Consider the following 22258-nt stretch of genomic DNA (forward strand, 5'->3'; position numbering starts at 1 on the left):
TTGCACTCTAGCCTGGGCAAGAGAGCAAGACCCTTTCTCTGGTGTGACAAAGATGGCCCTTCCCAGTGTCCTTGGTGGAATGCAGAGCTTCCTAGAAGGGAGTTGGGTAGTAAGACTTCTGGAAGACTATGGAGAGCCAGCCCACTCCCTCCTGCTGTGAGACCTCCTTGGAGAATGGGGGTGGTCCCAACTGAGACTCACCGGTAGGAAGTGATAGGAAGGACTCCCAAGGGGCTGCCACTTTCCAAGGGGCAGGTGGTTTATACCTCGGAACTTATTCTTCCACCAAGCCGTAGAGATTGACAGGGCAAGGGGCCGGGTCCAGTGTGTGGCTGTGGCTGTTACATGCTCCTGCCCCAGCCTCGTCGCTGCCACTCCACTCAGTTTTCTTTTTAATTAATTAATTTATTTTTAAATTTTTAAATAATTTAAAAACAGGGGAAAGCACGAATGTAGTCCCCCACTACCACAAATGATGCAGTTGAGTTTCCCACATTTGGGGAAATTGCAGGGGTCAGCACATCCAGAGTGCAACGGATAAGCCTCACCCTGGGAAAACCACCTTCATGATCATGGTATCTCCCCTGCCAGGTAAGTATCTCCACCCAGTTTTATTACGGAGGTTGTGGTTGTTACAGTGGCTGGCATTGATTACCAACTGACAGCCTAGACATTTGCATTTTACAGAGGACTTACTTTTTTTTTTTTTTTTTGAGACAGAGTCTTGCTCTGTCGCCAGGCTGGAGTGCAGTGGTGAGATCTTGGCTGACTGCAATCTCCACCTTCCGGATTCAAGTGATTCTCCTGCCTCAGACTCCTGAGTAGCTGAGATTACAGGGGTGTCCACCACACCCAGCTAATTTTTTTATTTTTAGTAGCGATGGGGTTTCACCATGTTGGCCAGGGTGGTCTTGATCTCTTGACCTCATGATCCACCCACCTCTGCTTCCCAAAATGCTGGGATTACAGGTGTGAGCCACCGTGCCCGGCCGAAGACTTACTTCTAATTGATAGAAATTCAGACTGAATTAAAGAAAAAATATTGATTCAGAGAATCATAGAGAATTAAAGTTCACTCCTATTGAGGAGAAGGGGTCCTTCAAACAACCTTCTGAGTCTTAGAATCTGTCTGGTGCCACGCGCCTCTGTGTTTTAAACCAGAATTCCAGAGGCAGAATTCTGTCTCTGGAAACAGGACCCCAAGAAGGGTTACTGCAGGTCAGGACTGGAACGTGACCGGGCTCAATTCAAGTGAAGTCAACAACCGTTTCTGAGTTCCCCTCCATACCAGATACACATCTAAGCCCTGCCCACATTATAGGCTCTGTGGCAGCCTCACCTTTCAGATCCAGGAGTCCATGTTGCACAACTCCAGGAGTTCGAGGCTGAGCCTCACAGTGAGGCCCTGCCTCTAAAAAGGAAAAATTAAAATTAAAAAATAAACACATAAAGCTGTTGGCAGCTGCCACAGACTCAAGAGAGCCTGGACAACTCTTTAAATCAAATCTCCTGACAAGAAAACTGCTGTGTTTTCCATTATAGACATGGCGAGGCATGGTGGCTCATGCTGTAATCCCAGCACTCAGGGAGGCCAAGGCAAAAGGATCGCTTGAGGCCAAGAGTTCAAGACCAGCCTGGGCAACGTAGCGAGACCCCATCTTTACAAAAAATAAAAAAGCCAGGCATGGCGGCACGTGTCTGTAGTCCAGCTACTCAGGAGCCTGAGAGCTCCAGGCTGCAGTGAGCTGTGATCGTACCACTGCACTCCAGCCTGGGGGACACAGCGAGGCCATGTCTCCAAAAAACAAACAAGCAAACAAACAGACGTCATGGTGAGAAGCAGCTGTGACCCCTCTTCTCCCACTCAGGGAGAACTTCTCTTAGGATGTCCCCAACCCGTGCCCTCAAGCCTTCTCTGCACTCATCTGACATCAAAGCCGGGAGTTTTCTTCAGCAGAGGATTGCAGACACGTAGCAGGCATTGTTTAAATAACTTTTTACTTCTCCCTTAAGAAGATATTTGAAACTGTTTTTATATCTCATGTTAAAAATAAACCTAAGAGTCCTGAGAAACTTGCCACTGATTCTGGAGCCATGAGCAATCCTCTCCTCCCTCTGGTCTTGGTTTCCTTGTCTGTGAGATGGGGAGGGACTTGATCTTTCGTGGGCTCCCCCTGGGGTCCCCCCACCATCGTCCCCATGTGAACAGATCGCTGCTTTGGCTCTTCTTGCCAGTTCTCCCCAGTTCCCAAGCAATTCCAGACGTTCCTATGGGGCTGTAATTGACAAAGCTATTGGCAGATGCCGCCTATGTGAGCCACATCTTTTCCTGGAGCCACATGGGAAGGAGCTTCGTCCTCCAGACACAGAGCCAGGATGAAGCCGGGGCAAAGGGGAAAGAGGCAACAGGCGCTGGCAGCTGGGAGTGCTTCCTACTGCTCCCTGGAACCCCCAGCTCTGCCGGCCCTCAGGGAAGCCAGCCAAGCTGATGGCACCAGTGGGACGGCCTGGGGAACCCAGCTGCCTGTCTGTTGGTCACTGTCGTTGAGGGCAGGCTGAGGAGGACGTGGGCCAGGGACAAGGGAGCCATCCCTGGGCTTCCTGGGGCAGACAGCGAGGCAGGCCTATGTCTTCCTTATCACACTGTAATTTGAATCTGGTTCCTCCTCCCTGGGCCTCTGAGCAGCTATCCTGTTGGCATTAGAATTCTGACTCTGGGAGTCAAACACCACTGAGGCATAGTGAAGTTCTTCCCTGGGGGCAGCCTGCAGAGAGAAACCAGAGGCTCAGGAGAGGCAGGGTTAGGAAGGACCCCCAGCACAGGACGGAGGAGGGGGGACACCTGAGGGGCCTTGGGGAGGCCTCACTATAGAGGCTCCACTGTCCCGGCCTCTTTCCCTCCTGAGGACCGGGCTCCACGATCCTGTCCACCCAGCTTTTCCTCCCAACCTGGGCAAGCCACAGCACGATGTCCCCGGCATCAGAGGCAGGAGGCTCCCTGGGCTCCTCAGGGCTGACCCACCCTGGTCTATTCTACGGGAAGAAACTGAGGCCTTGAGAGTTGACTGGGCTCCCCTGAGACACCTCTGTGCTTCTCTTGATGAAATGTTCTTGAAGCTGGGAGCAGCGGCTCACGCCTATAATCCCAGCACTTTGGGAGGCTGAAGAGGGCAGATCACTTGAGGTCAGGAGTTTGAGACCAGCCTGACCAACATGGTGAAACCCTGTCTCTACTAAAAATACCAAAATTATCTGAGTGTGGTGGCAGGCACCTGTAATCCCAGCTACTCAGGAGGGTGAGCAGGAGAATAGCTTGAACCGGGGAGGCAGAGGTTGCAATGGGCTGAGATTGCACCACTGCACTCCAGCCTGGGTGACAGAGTGAGACCCCGTCACAAAAAAAATAAAGAAAAGTTCTCACAATGAAGCAGCCACAGGTCCCTTCTGCAGAGGACCCCTAGCTCTTGAGGTAGAGTTGAGGCCAGTATAGGGGCACCCTGTTGGCCCTGCAGCTCTGATTAACTCATTGTGCTGTGGGCATGAGTCCCAACTTATACCAAGGGGGCCGGGAGAAGAGTAAGGCCATGCCCTATCCACTTTAGAGCATGAGATACCCAGTTAGAGAAACAAGGCTGTTGCTGGTCCCAGACCACGAAGCTGTGTGGACACAGGATCATGTTATGCAAGGAAGGGATCAGGCTTGACCGTTGCAGGGGTGCTCAGAAACTTGGCCAGCAGCTGGCCGGGCGAGGTGGCTCATGCCTGTAATCCCAGCACTTTGAGAAGCCAGGGCAGGCAGATCACTTGAGGTCAGGAGTTCAAGACAAGCCTGGCTAACATGGTAAAACCCTGTGTCTACTAGAAATACAAAAATTAGCCAGTGCAGTGGCACGTGCCTGTAGTCCCAGCTACTTGGGAGGCTGAGGCAGGAGAATCGCTTGAACCTGGGAGGCGGAAATTGCAGCGAGCCAAGACTGTGCCACTGCACTCCAGCCTGGGCGACACAGTGAGACGCAAAAAAAGAAAAAGAGAAAAGAAACTTGGCCAGGAACCATCCAGGACCCTGGGCTCCCAGACCACTTTTATCCTCATCCAGCCAGCTGTCTGGAGGTCGGGGAGGGGCGTGGCTATCAGGGGACTCGGAAGTGACAGGACTATATCCCTCTTCCTCTGGCCGATGCAAGAACAGCGGCCTGGGGAGAATGGTAGCAGATGGAGACATCCCAGGGAGTTGGGCCGCTTTTCCAGGCAGACCAGCAACAGTATCCCCTGTCTCCCTGGCACCAGTCCTCCGCGGCACCACACAACCTGTCTGAGGGGCTCCCAGGCCTGGGGGGTCCTTTAAGCATCTATGATGCTTACCCATCCTGTCCACCAAGTGACCCCCAGCCTCTGCTCGAATTTTCCCCCTAGCAGGTGCATCACCACCCAGGGAGGCAGCCCCATCCCTTATCCCAGTTGAAGGTGGCTGTGCCCTAGGATTGACCCACAGCGGGTCACAGACAAAAACCTGGAAAGCAGAATTGATGCCAAAGAGATGATGAGACCAAAACAGTGAGAAATGGTAGGTTCTCACCTTGGCGCATGATATACAGCAGGTGCTTAACCCATCCCGGACTTCATGGACTGTCAAGGCCGCAGCTGGTGGCCACCCCCCGACCCCCAGCCACAGTGACACCAAGCCCTTCTAAGGACCCCTGCTCTGGCAAAATCTACACTTGCTCCATCTCTGTGTGGCCCTGTCCCTGAGAGGTGCAAGATCACCAAGCTGACCCCTTCCTTCCCCTTCTGCCCACCCCCAGGGGTGCCCTACCACAGCCCAGGGGCCGCATGCCCCACAGCAGTTTCCCGCACTTACCACGGTGCTGTATTCCACTTCTACCTGCGTTGATGGTGTTGGCTTTTCCTGCAGAGGCCACGTCAGCAGCTCCAGATTTGCGTAGTACTGCTCACTCTCCTCGGCAGCCTGGGGGAGGGGGGCAGGAGGTGTCGGGTGGGTGTCCACGGAGCCCTGTAGCCTCTGTCCCTGCGTCTCTGCATGTGTCTCCCTTCCTCTATGCTCTGAGCATCTCAGCCCCGACCTTCCCCTTCCTGCCTCCACCCCACCCTGCCAAGTAGTTGAATGTTCCCCAGGTCAGCTCTGCTGGGAGGGCCCCCACTTCATTCTATGTGCCCTGGAGGGGAGGGGACAGGCTGGCTGGGACTCGGAACAAGACCCAGTGACCCAGCGGCATTTGTCCTGCTCTGGGCGAGCTCCACGCTCCATCCATCCTCCATTGGCTGATGAGACTGTCCAACTCCCCAGCATCCTCTGTACCCTCTGCCCAGCCACCGGAGACACGTCCTGCTGAAGCCCCCCTTACCTGCCTGTGGTTCTGGGACAGCTCTGAATGCTCACCAGCTAGAGACAACAGGAGAGGAAGGAGGTTGAATCCTGGAGCAAGGGCTGGACGGAGGGCCCTATGAGCCTTCTGGGCAAAGGCCTTTCCCTGGAGACCTCAGCCCTGGGGACCTAGCCCTTCAGGCCCGAGGCTTGCTAGGAACTCAAGGGTTTGTTGAATGAGTGAATTAGTGACTTAGTAAATGGATGAATGAACACAGGATGAATGAATAAATGGACAAATAGATCCCAGCTGGAGGAGAGGATCTATTTGTCCACGGTAAGCAAGCTGTCAACACAGGACGTCACACAAACGTTTCCAGGGGAGGAACCACTGAAAAAGCCTGTGCATCTGGGACTGAGGCTGCACCCGGCTGTGGGAAGTCGCTGGGAGCCTCTGCTCCCATCCCGGTGCCTGAGGTCTGCCCTCCCAGGCAGCCCACCTTCCTGCTACCCCGGGCCGTAGGGAAGGAGGCCTGTCAGCCCCAGGCATCCCAGCTCGGGCTCACACAGCCCTTGGCTCCTGGTACCTGCTCTGTAGGGGAGCTGCCTGTGCACACAGCCCTGTACACCCTGACCCTTTCACCCCGGGAGCCCAGACCAGGTGGGCAGTGGGTGACACACGCCACCAATGCCCTTGGTTAGGCCCACCTCCAGGCAACCACAGAGCCCACTGCACTGGATGAAACTGGGAGAGACACTCTGTCCACCCCTCAGGGAGCTCCCAGAATGAAAGCGGAGGACCCCACAGTTGGGAGACACAGGACCATGGACAGTGACGGGCTTGCTGAGCCGCAGTTGACCTGACAGAGCATGCAGCTGGGTACTCTGGGGTGCACAGTGCTCTGTTTCCAAATGCTGTGTGCAGGTGCCATGCCGCCCTCCCTGTCCCCACCTGGGACAGATCTTCTAATGAGAAGGCAAAAAAGAGCTGATGGGGAAGAGACAGGAGTTCAAAGCCAGGGAAGGAGGGTGGAAGGAGGGTGGTAGTGAGAAGGCTCTGGGGAGCCAGCCGCAGGGGAAGCTCACTGAAGGTGACACTCAGTCTACCCCGGTCACAATGGTGTCCCCAGGGCCCAGCATAGGCCTGGCACATGGGGCAGCACAGGGACTTGCAAAGCAGGGGACAGAGAGTCAAAAATGTTTGAACAGAAAGCCTTTATCTTGTTACTGAGGATGCCTTAAAGGAAGTTTAAGACACTGGTAAACTCTGTAGCCCGTGATTTTTAGAGCATTTAATAGCTGGGAACGTGGTACAATATGTTAAGTGGGAAAACACAGGTTTAAAAGAGAATGAGTGGTATGAGGTCAATTTGTTAAGAAATCGCAGATGCTTGGCTGGGTGTGGTGGCTCACATCTGTCATCCCAGCACTCTGGGCTTGAGCTCAGGAGTTCAAGACCAGGCTGGGCAACATAGTTGCAAAAAAAAAAAAGAAAATTAATTAGCAGGACGTGGAGGTGAGCACCTGTATTCCCCATTACTTGTGAGGCTAAGGCAGGAGGATTGCTGGAGCCTGGGGGGTCAAGACTGGAGCAAGCCAAGATCACACCACTGCACTCCAGCCTGGGAGAGAGAGTAAGACTCCATCTCAAAAAAAAAAAAAAAATCATAGATGGATATATATAGGCAGAGAAGGAAGACTGGAAGGACATACTTAGGTGCCAGTGGCTGGTTTTCTCTAGGTGGTGGGGTTTTTAGTTATCATTGATGATAGGGAATTTATTTCCTGCTTTGTGCCTTTACTCGTTTTTCAGATTTCCTACAACCATCACATACATCCTCTTTAAGCGGAAGAAGGCTCTTTGAGGAGCGAGAGTCTTTCTGGGTGAAAGGGCAATGAGGAAACCGAAAGGGGCTCAGAGCTGAGACAAGCGCCTATGTGGTCAGCGACGTCCACGTGGGTGCTGAAGTTTAGAGTGGGGTTACCAGAAAATGACTCAAGCAAAGCTGGCAGGAAAGAGGAAGTGATTATCTTCCCTTTCACCCTGCACAGATCAACTGAGGCTGATTTCTCCCCCTAAGGCCTGGGACCACGGGAGGCACTGGGGGGTGTGTGTGTGTGAGCAGTGCCCCCACCAAGCCTGCACCATCGTCTCCTGCAGCTATGGGATGGGATAACCCATCTCTTCCCACACCAGTCTCACTGAGGTCTTGGAAGGCTTTGGACAAAGATTCCTCTGAGAATCTTCTGCCAGTGGAATCTCAAGCTCTCCAAACAGGGAGGAAGCTTCAGGCTTACACTTCACCTCGGCCAGGGATGTGCTCTCCTAGAGGACTGGTGGCCACACCTCCATGTGTGCCTCTGTTCCTGTGCTTATTCAATTTGCCTATCAGGTATTTATTGAGCACCTACTTACTGAGTGCCAAGAGTTCCTGTTCTCTCTTTTAATCTGAGCTCAGAGGATGGCGGCTGGACTAGAGGTTGCCTGGAGGCCCCTGGGGTGCCCGTTGTGGCTGGAGATATTGAATAACACATTAATTTGATGAATATTGGTTCTGTACCTCCTTGAAGCATATGCCTGTGGGAAGGCAGGTGAGGAAGCCAGCAATGACAGTCTGGTTCCCCAAAGTCTGTGACAGCAGAGGTATAACCAGGAGGGGCCCAAGCCACTCTTTGGAGTCAAAGAAGATGTCCCAGGGAACAGGAAGTTTGAGGACAACTGTTAGAGTTCACCAGGAGTGAGCTGGGGAGAGAGGGCAGGGAAGAGAGGGCCAGGGAGAGAGGGCTGGAGAGAGAGGGCAGGGGAGGGAGGGCCAGGGAGAGAGGGCTGGAGAGAGAGGGCAGGGGAGGGAGGGGGGAGAGAGGGCTGGAGAGAGAGGGCAGGGGAGAGAGGGCCAGGGAGGGAGGGCGGGAGAGAGAGGGCAGGGGAGGGAGGGCTGGGGAAAGAGGGCAGGGGAGAAAGGGCCAGGGAGGGAGGGCTGGAGAGAGAGGGCAGGGGAGGGAGGGCCAGGGAGGGAGGGCCGGGGAGAGAGGGCAGGGAAGAGAGGGCAGGGGAGGGAGGCCTGGGGAGACCCTCCAAGTGCTCAGAGCAAACCCAGAACGAGAGAAGGAGAGGCTGAGCTTGAGGCGCTCATTAAAGCACAAGGAGATCCAAGAAGTTTGTTTCCGGAGTGCACGGACAGGGAGAGGGAGGTGGGTTGGGCCAGATCATGGAGGGCCATGGCTCCCATAGGGACCCGGACTTTTTATGGTGGGGAGACCATGCAAGCGTTTATTTTATTTTATATACACAGGCTGGTCTTGAATTCCTGGGCTCAAGTGATCCTCCCATCTCAGCCTCCTCAGTAGCTGCAACTATAGATGCACATCACTGTGCCCAGCTCACCATGCCAAAGTTTTTTCTCTAACTTTTAAAGTAGATAGACAAGGTCAATTTAATAAAATTAGACACTGGCCGGGTGAGGTGGCTCACGCCTGTAATCCCTGGTGGGCGAGCTTGCCTTCTCCACGGTATTGTATTTTTTTGAGAAGAGGGTCACAGCTTCATGGGGCAGCCACCCTCAAGCCTCCTGCTAGGGAGCCACCTCTTGCAGCCTGTAACCACCGCACTCAAGGGTGCCTCCTCTGGGACCAGCCCTGTGGGATCGCCCAGGATGTGTGGTCTGGGTGTGGCATTTGGTGGCAATACCAGGGAACAAGGACATAGCTTCGAAATGCGTGGCTGTGGTCAGGGCCTGACCACCCCAGGCGGGGGGAGAGGGGTGTGGGGAGCCAACTCACCTTTGACCCGTTTCTGAAACATCCTCCATACTAGCAGGGAGGCCCCCACCAACAGAAGCAGCAACAGCGCCAGCAGGGAGAGGAGCAGCGGGAGCCTGGAGGAGGCGCAGGATGGTGAGGTGGGCGAGCTTGCCTTCCCCACGTTATTCTTTTTGAGACAGGATCTGGCTCTGTTACACAGGCTGGAGTGCAGTGGTGACCATGGCCCACTGCAGCCTCGAACCCCTGGGCTCAAGTGATCCTCCTGCCTCAGCCTCCTGAGTAGCTGGGACTACAGGCACAGGCCACCATGCCCAGCTAGTATTTAACTTTTCTGTAGAGACGCAATTTTGCTATATTGCTCAGGCTGGTCTCAGACTCCTGGGCTCAAGCCGCCCTCCTGCCTCAACCTCCCAAAGTGCTGGGATGACCCGTACGAACCAACACACCTGCTCTCCTTCTCCAACTTTTTAAGGTCAATTTTCTAAGTAACTTTTAAAGTCAACTTTTAAAAAATCAGACAGTGGCTGGGCGCAGTGGCTCAAGCCTGTAATCCCAGCACTTTGGGAGGCTGAGGCAGGTGGATCACAAGGTCAGGAGTTTGAGACCAGCCTGGCCAACATGGTAAAACCCTGTCTTTACTAAAAATACAAAAAATTAGCTGGATGTGGTGGCAGGCGCCTATAATCCCAGCTACTTGGGAGGCTGAGGCAGGAGAATTGCTTGAACCCAGGAGACAGAGGTTGCAGTGAGCTGAGATTGCGCCATAGCATTCCAGCCTGGGCAACAGAGCAAGACTCTGTCTCAAAAAAAAAAAAAAAAAAAGACAGTATAAAGCCCTCTTTCTACATATCCCCCATTTACACATCCCCCAATTTCCCTACATAAACACACCTGCTGTTCTTAAGAACCTTCCAGTTTATGTGTATACAAGCACATATGAATGTATAGATTTCCCTTCTCTCTTATGAATGTACAGGATTTCCCTTCTCTTTTCACACAAAGGAGGCCTCATCTAACATATTCTGGTTTTACTTAACAATAAATCTTAGAGGTCTTTCCACATCAGTACATAAAGAAGTCCCTCACTCTTTCCTATAGCTGCATGGTATTCCAACACACGGATAAACCATGATTTATTGAAATGTTCCCTCTGAATGGGCATTTCCCCCACTCCTTTGCAATGGTAAATGTTGCTTATAAATTGCCTTGCAGCTCCACCTTTTCCACCTGACCACGCAGCAGCAAATTGACCAGGAGGCTGACGCAGCCCAGCTTCAGGCCCCTCTACTCCTTGGGCCCCCTCCTTCATACCTACATGTGCATTCATAATTTTCTCATCTTTTTCTTAGATTGCTGCCTCCCCCAGCCGGGCACAGTGGCTCACACCTGTAATCCCAGCACTTTGGGAGGCTGAGGCAGGTGGATCACCTGAGGTCAGGAGTTCAAGACCAGCCTGACCAACATGGAGAAACCCTGTCTCCACTAAAAATACAAAATTAGCCAAGCGTGGTGGCGCATGCCCGTAATCCCAGCCACTCGGGAGGCTAAGGCAGGAGAATTGCTTGAACCCGGGAGGCGGAGGTTGTGGTGAGCCGAGATCTCACCACTGCACTCCATTCTGGGCAACAAGAACAAAACTCCATCTCAAAAAAATAAAAGTGATTGTCCTGCCCCCCATCCACAAATTGCACAACCTTCAGGCCCTACAGAACCCAGCTCTGCCATCTCTGTGTATCTCCAAGGTAAACTTCTGGAAGTGGCATGTTCAAGCCTGAATTTTGCCTTGTCAATCTCAATATTGAGATTGTGATTCTGGGCTGGCAAAAGCCTGTGGGGGGTCTTCTGGGTATTATTTAGTAAAGAATCTGGCTGGCCTTTGTCCCTGGGTCTTAGGAGGGAGGCTCTAAATCCTTGGAATTTGTCAAGAATTAGGAGTGTCTTTCTTGTTCATGAATCACACCTGGACTTTGTTAAGAGCTGAGACAACAGGATGGGGCTGGTCACCACAAAGATCAACCATGTCATTAGAGATTTGGAGCCCTGAACCAGCCCAACCTCTCAAAGAGGGATTGGAGGTGGAGACAGTTCAATCACATCATATCTACGTAATGAAACTCAGTAAAAACTCTGGACACCAAAGCTTGGAGGAGTGTCCTGGCTGATAAACACATTGAGGTGGGGTGGGGGGCGGTGGGGAGTGATGCAGGTGATGCTCCCTGATTCCACCTGGAGAGGGCACAGAAGCTCTGACTGGGATCCTCCCAAGCCTTGTCCTATGTGTCTCTTCATTGGCTGGTCCTAATCTTTATCCTTTACGATAAAACTGTAATTTAATGCTTTCCAGAGTTTTGAGTCTAACAAATTATGGAACTTGAGGGGGTCCTGGGGACCCCCAAATTTGCAGCCAGTTGGTCAGAAGTGTGGTGCTCTGGGGATCCCCAAAGTTTGGCTAGCATCTAAATCAGAGTGGTCTTGTGGATGTTGAAGCTCTTCACCTGTGGGGTCTTTAGCAACTCCAGGTCACCAGCACCAGGATTGAATTGTGGGGCTTTGCGCTAGAGTAGGGAGTCCACGAACCCCAGAAATTGTTTGTGACTGTATGTGTTTTTCTGGGGAGAGTGTCTATAGATGTCAGATTCTATGTGGGGTTGGCGACCCCCAAAAAGGTTAAGAACCACTATTTAGAGCGGAGAACTTGAGGCTTTGGAGTCACTTAAACCAGAATTGGAAGCTTAGCCTTGCCTCTTGTAGCTACTTGACTGGACAAATTGCTTAACCTCTCTGAGTCTCAGTTTACTCATCTGCAAAATGGGGATTGATATGGGTTGGCTGTGTCCCCACCCAATCTAATCTTGAATTGTAGCTCCCATAATTCTCACATGTTGTGGGAGGGACCTGGTGGAAGATAATGGAATCATGGGGTGGTTCCCCCCATACTGTTCTCATGGTAGTGAATTAAGTCTCACGAGATCTGATGGCTCCATAAGAGGAAACCTCTTTTGCTTGGTTGTCATTCTCTCTCTTGCCTGCTGCCATGTAAGATGTGCCTTTTGCCTTCTGCCATGATTGTGAGGCCGCCCCAGCCATGTGGAACTGTGAGTCCATTAAACCGCTTTCTCTTTTTTTTTATTTTTTTGAGATGGAGTTTCGCTTTTGTTGCTCAGGCTGGCGTGCAATGGCAGGATCTCGGCTCACCGCAACCTCTGCCTCCCAGGTTCAAGCAGTTCTCCTGAGTAGCTGGGATTACAGGCATGCGCCACCACACCCGGCTAATTTTGTATTTTTAGTATAAATGGGGTTTCTCCATGTTGGTCTGGCTAATTTTGTATTTTTAGTATAGATGGGGTTTCTCCATGTTGGTCAGGCTGGTCTCAAACTCCTGACCTCAGGTGATCCGCCTGCCTTGGTCTCCCAAAATGCTGAGATTACAGGCGTGAGCCACCGCGCCCGGCTCACCTCTTTTTCGTTATGATTTACCCAGTCTTGGGTATGTCTTTATCAACAGTGTGAAAACGAACTAATACAGGGATGGCGACAGCACAGGCCTGCGGTGAAGGGCAAATGAGAATACTCACATGAAGCGTCTAACACAGGCCTCGCAGGATGTCACCAGCGCTCAGTAACTATCACTTTCCTTCCATCTGCCCCCCAACTTCTCCCTTACCTGAGCCCCCTTCCAAAGCCAAGGACAGGTCCAAGCCGGAGTATACAGACTGGTTTCCAACCTGGGCCTGGGGCAAAAGGAGCGGTGCGCACCTACATGGCCGAGGTCCCCACCCTGGGCTCCTTCCCACAGGGTCCCCTCCGTGTCTCAGGGGCTAGGGTGCTTACTGTAAGTTCATGACCTCCTCATTGTCCTCCTGGATGCTGGTACTATGGGTGGCACTCACTGTCAACAGGGTAGTGGATGGCACAGGTGGAAATGCAGTTGTGATTGTTGAGGTCCTGGCTACAGTGACACTGGTAGGTGTCATTGACGTTGATGCTGGTGACAAAACCACAAGTCAGACCCAGGGAGCTGTCCTCACACTCTCCCACCGCTCAGGATGCCTTTCTGGTTTGATTTCATGCGAAATGCCCACTCAGGAAGGGGGCGGGATGCAGGACCTCCTGGGCCAACTGGGCATTTCTAAACAGGACCCAGGTTCCACTCCCAATGGTCCTGATTTTCCGTCCTGCTGCTGAGGGTCCAGGTGCTCCTGTGAGCCGCCATGCTGCAGAGGAGCCAGTCCACACTGCAAATCTGACCTGTCACATGATAAGGCTCCCCCTGAGAGCAGCAGCTTCCCATCTGGCCCCCAGAGCCTCTCTGTTCAGCCCTACTCTTTCCCCATGCAGGTGCACTTCCGTGGTGCTGAGCCTCAGGTGCGCTCCTGGCTCCTTTGCAGGCAATGCTCTCTCAGCCTCCCTGTCACCGGACCCTTCCCTTCTTCAATACTGGGCAGAGGTGTCAGCTGCTCCAAGAGAGACCCACTGACTGTTCCCCTGGCCCCATCTCTCTCCCTCTCTTACACACACACACACACACACACACTGCTTCGCGTCTCTGATCTGATTCTGGCCCCAATAATTCCAACCTGAGGCCTGTTTAGGCACTGAGGGAAGGAGGGGCTCACCTGGGAACACGGACACCTCAACCTGGATGAAGGGATCATGAAAGTCTTGGAGCAATGGTGTATCCACCCCACACCAGTATGCGCCTGCGTCGTCCTCTGTAAGATTCTCCAGGGTCACTGTGAAGCTGAGGTTTGCAGGACGGTCCCTGATGGACACTCGGCCGTTCCTCAGTTTTCCTGCTGACTCTTTGGTCTCCACAATCTTGGCACATCCAATAGTCCACCGTACTCTGCACCAGTATTTGTTGAGAGTCCTGTGTTCCTCCTCATACCCACACTGCACGCTCAGGGATCCCCCCAGGGGGCCCGCCACGGTGCGGGGGCCGCTCAGAGCAAAACAGCCTGGAAAACACAAGCCCGAGTCCAGGCTCCTCCTCAGATGGGCCTGGCCAGGGGTGCCCCGGGGTCAGGGCTGCATGAACCCTGGGGGTGTGGAGGAGGCAGCGGCAGGCAGACAGGCCCTGTCCACCCAGGAGTGGGGACTGGGGGTGAGAGGCTCCCTCCGTGCACAAGTGGGAATGGGGCAGAGGCTTCCATAGAGACTGGAAGGGCTCAGGCTGGGTGCCCTGGGGTCACCTCCTCCAAAGATTCCCAAACGCTCCATCAGCACCCCAGCCCTCCGCCCCTGACTCCTTCACCTCATATCAGCCCCATCAGCCAGGTCATACCTTGAGCATTCTCTTTTCTGCTCTGCGACCCCGAGATTTTGCTCACAGCAGCCCCTTTCTCCAGCCCCCTGCCTCCTTTTCCTTACCCTTCCCACCCCTCTCACCCACAGGGGCCTCCTACTTCCAAATCTGCCAGGAACATGAGAACTTACCCCTAAGTACCTGCCTTCCCGGGAGGGCCACCCCAGCCCTGGGCACCCCAGCGAGAGGAAGACCACCCAACATACTGATCTGGTCCCACCAGGGGACAAACCTGGACAGCAATAGGGTTGTCAAGCCATTTTGACAAGAATACTGGCTAGGTACAGTGGCTCATGCCTGTAATCCCAGCACTTTGGGAGGCTAAGGCAGGTGGATCACTTGAGGCCAGGAGTTCGAGACCAGCCTGGCCAACATGGTGAAACCCCGTCTCAACTAAGAATACAAAAATTAGCCCGCATGGCAGCACACCCCAGTAATTGTAGCTACTGGGAAGCTGAGGCACGAGAATCGCTTCAACCCTGGAGGCGGAGGTTACGTTGAGCTGCAATGGTGCCACTGCACTCTAGCCTGAGTGACAGTGAGACTCCATCTCATAGTCACAAATGCAGAAGGCGCATTGACAAAAACTTTCATTCGTCCTGTGTCTTACCTTATTTTGCCCAGCTCTTCTAGACTTAAATCTCTGAAATAAATGAGCTTCCTTGAAAATTAGGTCTGCCATTTTCACAAATAATTCTCAGATGCAAAGTAGGGAAAGTAAGGTGATGGCTGGAAGCTAGTGTCTGCCACCAAGCAGAGGACACACGATCCCTCTCCCAGGCAGATGGGCATGTGCCCGCTGGGCAGTTATGTGTGAAGTGTCTCACTGCCCTTGTAATTCTGTCATCGGGCCCCATATTGGCTGGGGATGGTGGGAAGCGGGCTTGCTCTCCTTTCCTCAGGTTAGAACTCTTATTATTATTTTTTTTTTGAGATGGAGTCTCGCTCTGTTGCCCAGGCCGGAGTGCAGTGGCAGGATCTCGGCTCACTGCAACCTCCGCCTCCTGGGTTCAAGTGATTCTCCTGCCTCAGCCTCCCAAGTAACTAGGATTACAGGTGTCCACCATATCCATCTAATTTTTGTATTTTTAGTAGAGATGGGGTTTCACCATGTTGGCCAGGCTGGTTGTGAACTCCTGACCTCAGGTGATCTGCTTGCCTCGGCCTCCCGAAGTGTTGGGATTACAGGTGTGAGCTACTGCGCCTGGCCAGAACTCTTTAATTTCACTTACTGTTTCAAATGGTTAAATCTCCTCACATGGGACTTTTGGAGCACTGAAATGGAAGCCCCAGGAGGTAAGGGTCTCCTTCTCATCCCTTCAGTGTCTACAGGTGCCTTGAGTATGGTAGGCCTTTTATAGAAACTTTATGACCCCTCCTCCTCGACCCCATCGGCTCCACACCCAGCCAATGGCTGCCCAAAGATGATGACAAGTTCCCCAGTGCCTCTCCCAGAGGCCCCCGCAAGCCTCCCCTCCTGGCCTGGGTGTACAGATCCCCTGCAGAGGAGGCCTTTCTAAGCTTGTCACAGGTGTGATGTTTCCTGAGGCTCTCCGCGGCAATTGCCAGCACGAAGCAGAAGGAACCTCAGAAGAATCTGCATTTATATCTCTACCCTATTATGTATCGGGTGTTCTGAGACAAGTTAGTTAACCTCTCTGAGCTTCAGACACCTCGCCTAGGAAGTGGTGACAATTGTCCCTGCCTCACATGGCCTTTGCGGGTGTTAAATGAGATCACAGGTGCAAAACGCCCGGCAAATAACATTAGGTTGAATCACACGAAATGGCCAAGATTCAACTTTTTGACCAAGACAACAGGGTTTCATATGACTCGGGCTAATAAAGATGGATAACCTTTGGGCTGCCCTGAATAAGAGATGACAAGAGAAAAGGACCATAGATGAAGGAAGAATGGAGAGTCAAGATATCATTTTGCAGAAATTCCCTACAAAAAATTCATAAACTTAGAGGAATGTGATTTTCTAGAAAAACGCAAATCACTAAAATTGACACATGCTAATTGCTTAATAAGTAGATGTAGTCTGGGCAACATGGTGAGATCCCATCTCTACAAAAAAGAATACAAAAATGACCTGGGTGTGCTGGTGCACATGTGCAGTCCCAGCTACTCAGGAGGCTGAGGTGGGAGGACCACTTTAGCCCAGGAGGTTGAGGCTGCAGTGAGCTATGATCACATTACTGCACTCCAGCCTGGGTGACAGTGAGATCCTGTCTTAAATAGGCCAGTGAGTGGCTCATGCCTGTAATCCTAGCACTTTAGGAGGCCAAAGTGGGGGGATCGCTTGAGCCTGGGAGGTTGATGCCAGCCTGGGCAACATGATAAGATCCCATCTCTACCAAAAATACAAAAAATTAGCAAGGTGTGGTGGCACGTGCCTGGATTCCCAGCTACTCAGCAGGCTGAGGCAGGAGGATCACTTGAGTCCAAAAGGTGACGACTGCAGTGAGCTGTGATCATACCACTGCACTCCAGCCTGGGCAACAGAGTGAGACCCTATCTCAAAACATACATACATATATACATAAATGAATGAATGAATGAATGTCAGTTCCCAGCCCTCTTCCACCCAAGATACTGCTCCTGGTCCCTGTCCTGACCCGATTCCCTGCCTCTCCTGAGCTGTGAATCGTCACCTTTCTTTGTCTATTTCGGCTTCTCTCCTGACCTCAGTGACCCCACCTCCTCTGCCCACAGCACCCAGTCCTGTCTCTCGTCCCACCTCCAGTGTCTGACTTGTCTTTGGATTCTCTCTCCTCTCTTCTCTCTCTCTCTCTCTTTTCTGTCTCTCCTGGTTAACTTCTCCCCTCTGAAATCTTGGATAAAAAACTGTAACCTGGCCAGGTGTGGTGGCTTATGCCTGTAATCCCAGCACTTTGGGAGGCTGAGGTGGGCAGATCACGAGGTCGGGAGTTAGAGACCAGCCTGACCAACATGGTGAAACCCTGTCTCTACTAAAAATACCAAAATTAGCCGGGTGTGATGGTGCATGCCTGCAATCCTAGCTACTTAGGAGACTGAGGCAGGAGAATCGCTTGAACCCAGGAGGCGGAGGTTGCAGTGAACCGAGATCATGCCATTGTACTCCAGCCTAGGTGACAGAGTGAGACTCTCTCAAAAAAACAAAAACAAAGAACTATCACCTAATCTCCCCAAAGCTCTGCCCCACCTGTGAAGGTGGCATTATAATTTATAGATTGGGAAGTGTCAGAAAACCCTCTGTTTACTTCCCCTAATCACATGTATCCCCAGCGCTCCCAGCACCAATCCTCTAAGCATAAACAGGAGACGAGAGACCGCTTTGGGGCCAGGGTCCTCTACCAGGATGTTTATCTGTTGTCTTAATGTTTTCCTTTAAGATCAGGGTCTTGACCCGTTAACTCTCAGATAAATGACTCAATTGTCCAACTCAAGAGGTCAGAAAAGGAACACACGCATACACAACATAGGACCAGGTCTTCTTTCACGAATTTGTGAATTCACAGAAATCAGTGAAATAAGAAACAAAAACCGAACAAAAAGAATCATATATATATATAAAACACAAAAGAAGAAACAACAGTGGAGTTAGTACATACATTTAAAAATGGACTTTTCTTTTGGAAGTGGCAAACGCCTAATTATTTTATTTTTTTGAGATGGAGTTTCGCTCTTGTCACCCAGGCTGGAGTGTGGTGGCCTAATCTCGGCTCACTGCAACCTCTGCCGCCCGGGTTCAAGTGACTCTCATGTCTCAGCCTCTCAAGTGCCTGGGACTACAGGGTGTGAGCCACCACGCCTGGCTAATTTTGTGTTTTTAGTAGAGACGGGGTTTCACCATGTTGGCCAGGCTGGTCTCGAACTCCTGACTTCCAGTGATCCCCCCCACCTTGGCCTCTCAAAGTGCTGGGATTACAGGCGTGAGCCACCATGCTTGGCCTCAAACAATTAACTAGACTAGTGGGTAGCCAGACCAAAAAAATAGACACAGATGTACAATTCAAAAAAATATAACAGTTTAATCTGCAAATCTCTACAAATAAGTCTGTCAGCCTGAACGACACTGATGATTTTTAAGGAAAATCTAAATTACCAATGTAGGCCAAGAATAGATTTTTCTTTTAAGAGATTGGGTCTTGCTATATTGCTCAGGCCAGTCTCAAACTCCTGGGCTCAAGTGATCCTTCCACCTCAGCCTCCTCAAATTCTGGGATTACAGGTGTGAGCCACTGCATTCAGCTAGATTTTTAAAAATGTAGGCCAAAAATGATGAGTGTTATTAAGAAATTCTTTCCCTTCCACCAAAAGAAAACAAGCAAAACTCAGATGGTTTTACAAGTTCTCTCTAAACTTCAAGGTACAAAAAATTTCAGGTGTATTTAAACATTTGCAGAGAACACAGAAACAGGGAAATCTCACTAATTCGTTTCATGAAGCCAGCATAATATAGCAAGACAAAAATCTGACCAGATCTCTTAATGTAATTCACCTCCTTCATAGCTGAAAGGATAAAAATAATTTCTATAGATAATAAAAATGGTACTTTGTAGGGGCTGGGGCAGTGGCTCATGCCTGTAATCCCAGCACTTTGGGAGGCTAAGGCGGGTGGATCGTGAGGTCAGGAGTTTGAGACCAGAGGCCAGCCTGGCCAACACAGTGAAACTCCGTCTCTACTAAAAATACAAATGTTAGCCAGGCGTGGTCACCCGCCTGTAATCCCAACTACTGAGTAGGCTGAGGAAGAAGAATCACTTGAACCCGGGAGGCAGAGGTTGCATGAGCCGAGATCACGCCACTGCACTCCAGCCTGGATGACAGAGTGAGACTCTCTCTCAAAAAACAAACAAACAAAACGCCTCCAATCTGTAAGGAAAGCAACCAAAAAGATGTCAAATATCCTAGGACTAGGCCTGAGAGTCTGCACAGGACCTTCAGAGGAGAGCGGTGGACGTGGACTGACCAAAGGCACAGCAGGTGACTGCAGGAGGAAGGCCTGATCTTGGACATGGAAGGCTCCACCCCACGGTTCTCCCTAAAGAAGATATCAGCACTTCTCTGCCCGGTTTCTTTTCCCTCCTCGCCCTCCCTGCCACCTTTTCTGCCCCTTCTATCCCATATCCCCTCCTTGCAGATGGCTGACCTCTGGTTCTCAGGCCCATGCTGGGGCCACCCCCAGCCAAGCGGGCCTCAGGACATCCCCCTGCTCAGACTCCAGCCTCTGGGCTGCCCTGGTTAAATCTCCATGTTCCTGAGACCAATGACCTCCCTACCCACACCCTCCCAGCCCCCCACCCTTCCTCCACACCCTGCACCTGGTGAGCCAGGCATTGCCCCCACCCTCCCCACATGTCCCTCGCCGCCAGTGGCTGCCACTTTCCACCCACCCGGACACATCCTGCCTCTCGTCGCCCTTCCTGTAAGAATTCAACTGAAAACCTACAAAGTCCCTCTTCTGCAGCCACCCCTTATCACTCACCCCGCTGTGATTCCAGCAAGGTATATGGGTGCAGAGCCGGGAGAGGCTGGCCCCTTCCTCTCCCAGGGGCATGGTCCTTCATATAAGATGGACAGAGCATACCCCATTCTGCGTTCTGCTCGGAGTCCAGATTCAGGGTGTCTTGTGTGACACCTGCCCTGTGGCCCTGCCCCTCACACCCTCCCTGCTGCAGACTTTCCTGGGCAGAAAGCCCCTCACCTGGGACCCAGAGGAGCAGCAGAGTCCAAGGCAGCCACATGGCCCCTTCCCCAGCACAGGTGGCACTTGCAAAGCGCCTGGACCGCGGCGCCTCAGGGAGGGTCTCCAAGCCTCCGACTTCTGCTTTTCTTGGTGCCGCGCTGCTTCCTTGTTCAGCTGCTTTTGGTTCTTTTCCTAGAGACAGTCAGAAAATGGAGGAAGCTGGGGAGACCCGGCTGAGGCTCCCCTGGGAACAGCATGACCTCCTTAACCCAGGTGGTGGCGGCAGGTTCCTCAGCTATTGCTAGTGATGAGACCTCTCCCCGTGGTGACCCCGTAGCTGGCAGGCCTGCTCCCCAACTCTCACCTCCTGGGTCTGTGGGGTCCAGGTTTCCTTCTAGTGGAAGGGCCAGTAACTCCTCCCTCCTTTCCCTGTGGTTAAGATGGTCAACCCCCGGGGGAGGGGCCCACTGAGCCGGCTCCTCTCACCCTGGGCGGTGCCCACGAGGAGGCTGCCCTTGGGAACTCCCCTTCCCTGAGTCCCTTCCCTGAGCCCTTTCCCTGAGTCCCTTGGGGGCCAGACCTGGGGATCCAGACTCAGGGAAGGGGATTTGTCATCAGCCTCAGAGTCCCTGAATGGTTCCTAGTCTTGGAAATGTGTCCTCAACTTGACAGGGAGGCCCTCCAGCCCTGCCTTCCTTTCTATATAGCCCCACTGGAGCCAGCTCGGCACTGGGCGCACAGCAGGGGCTCAGCGAGCCAGCAGGGACCCTTTTCCTTCCTGATCCACACGCAGTTCAGACTCTAGACATACATGCACACTCACACATACACACTCAAACACACACACATACATACTCATACACACATACACACATTCACAGACACACACACATACACACACACATACGTACTCATACACACACACATTCATAGACACTCATTCACAAACACACACACATACTCATACAAACACACATTCACATACACAAACATACACATACAAACACACACACATGTTCACATACACACAAACACATTCACACACACACAAACATTCACACACTCACACACATACTCATTCACAAACAACACATTCACAAACTCACATTCACACACACATATACACCCTCAACACACACAAACGCATACTCTCACCCACACACATTCACATACTCACATACATACACTCACACACACACACTCTTAGCCACACACATTCACACACATTCACACACACTGATACATACAAACACATTCACACATACACATTCACACACACTGAAACACATTCACACACACACAACTGACATACACATTCAGACACACGGACACATTCCCACACACACAAACACACAGTCTCACACGCGCCTTGTGTAAGTACCCCAGCTTGTACAGAATGACCAGGAGAGCCCAGAAAATGCCAGTACTAATGTGAAATGCATCACCTGGGAGCTTGCAGTCCCCAAGCTCAGAGTGTCCACCCACACGGAGCCCTGTGCCAGCTCTGGGGTCCCAATAATGTCCTTCCCTCTGGCTCCTTTTGGAAATTTTCCCTTTCCTCTTCCTTCTGGCCACAGGAAGGTGTCAGGACGTCACGGAGGCCTGTGGGCTTTGCTGCTGGAAGATTCCAGGACAGAGCCTGGAGGACATCGTGGGAATTTCTATTACCATGCAGCCAGAGACTAAAGCTCATCAAGATCCAAGACACTGGCCGGGCGTGGTGACCCACGCCTGGAATCCCAGCACTTTGGGAGGTGGGTGGATCATCTGAGGTCAGGAGTTCAAGACCAGCCTGGCCAATATGGTGAAACCCAGTCTCTACTAAAAATACAAAAAAATTAGCCAGGCTTGGTGGCGGGCACCTGTAGTCCCAGCTACTCACGAGGCTTAGGCAGGAGAATCACTTGAAACTGGGAGACAGAGATTGCAGTGAGCCGAGATCTTGCCATTGCACTCCAGCCTGGGCAACAAGAGTGGAAACTGTGTCTCAAAAAAAAAAAAAAAAGATCCAAGACACTTTGGATGGCGACATTATTGAGCTGAACATAAAAACACATGAGATGCATCACATTCGGTGGTTTCTGTGGCCTGATCATTGCAAAGTTTCCTAAAAATTATTTTTGATTCGACCATGACCAAAAAAGGCACTGCTGCAGTTTTTTGTTGTTGTTGTTGTTTTTGTTTTTGTTTT

At 52.0% G+C, this 22258-nt stretch overlaps 1 protein-coding gene and 1 non-coding gene across 3 annotated transcripts; both read right to left on the reverse strand.

Moving 5' to 3' along the window:
• Nucleotides 1-435: 435 nt before the first annotated feature.
• LOC116525888 lies at nt 436-599 on the reverse strand. The gene has a single exon (XR_004257877.1). It is a non-coding gene; the product is annotated as a U1 spliceosomal RNA (small nuclear RNA).
• A 1380-nt stretch (nt 600-1979) lies between these two features.
• Nucleotides 1980-20949, reverse strand: CD300A (CD300a molecule). 2 transcript variants are annotated; one of them, XM_032241825.1, is made up of 8 exons: nt 20432-20949; nt 20086-20259; nt 13702-14043; nt 12917-13070; nt 9104-9198; nt 5364-5401; nt 4859-4966; nt 1980-2765 (listed from the first exon to the last, which is right to left on the reverse strand). In XM_032241825.1, the coding sequence occupies exons 2-8, from the start codon at nt 20123-20125 to the stop codon at nt 2625-2627; spliced, it is 918 nt and encodes a 305-aa protein (XP_032097716.1). In that variant the 5' UTR covers nt 20126-20259; nt 20432-20949; the 3' UTR covers nt 1980-2624. The 2 variants fall into 2 exon arrangements, with proteins under 2 accessions (XP_032097716.1, XP_032097718.1); XM_032241827.1 differs by lacking the exon at nt 1980-2765 and adding an exon at nt 3969-4745.
• Between the last annotated feature and the right edge of the window lie 1309 nt (nt 20950-22258).

Source organism: Sapajus apella, unplaced genomic scaffold (assembly GCF_009761245.1).
Source record: "Sapajus apella isolate SASKATOON/1434 unplaced genomic scaffold, GSC_monkey_1.0 scaffold48, whole genome shotgun sequence".
NCBI lineage: Eukaryota > Metazoa > Chordata > Mammalia > Primates > Cebidae > Sapajus > Sapajus apella.

What these genes read in the sequence shown, in the direction of transcription:
- CD300A (XM_032241825.1), bottom strand. Translation starts at nt 20,125, where the DNA reads ATGTGGCTGCCTTGGACTCTGCTGCTCCTCTGGGTCCCAG. An exon ending in TGAGGTGTCCGTGTTCCCAG is followed by an intron (nt 13,071 to 13,701) that starts GTGAGCCCCTCC and finishes TTTTGTCACCAG; the next exon opens with CATCAACGTCAATGACACCT. An exon ending in GAGGAGGTCATGAACTTACA is followed by an intron (nt 9,199 to 12,916) that starts GTAAGCACCCTA and finishes CGCCTCCTCCAG; the next exon opens with GCTCCCGCTGCTCCTCTCCC.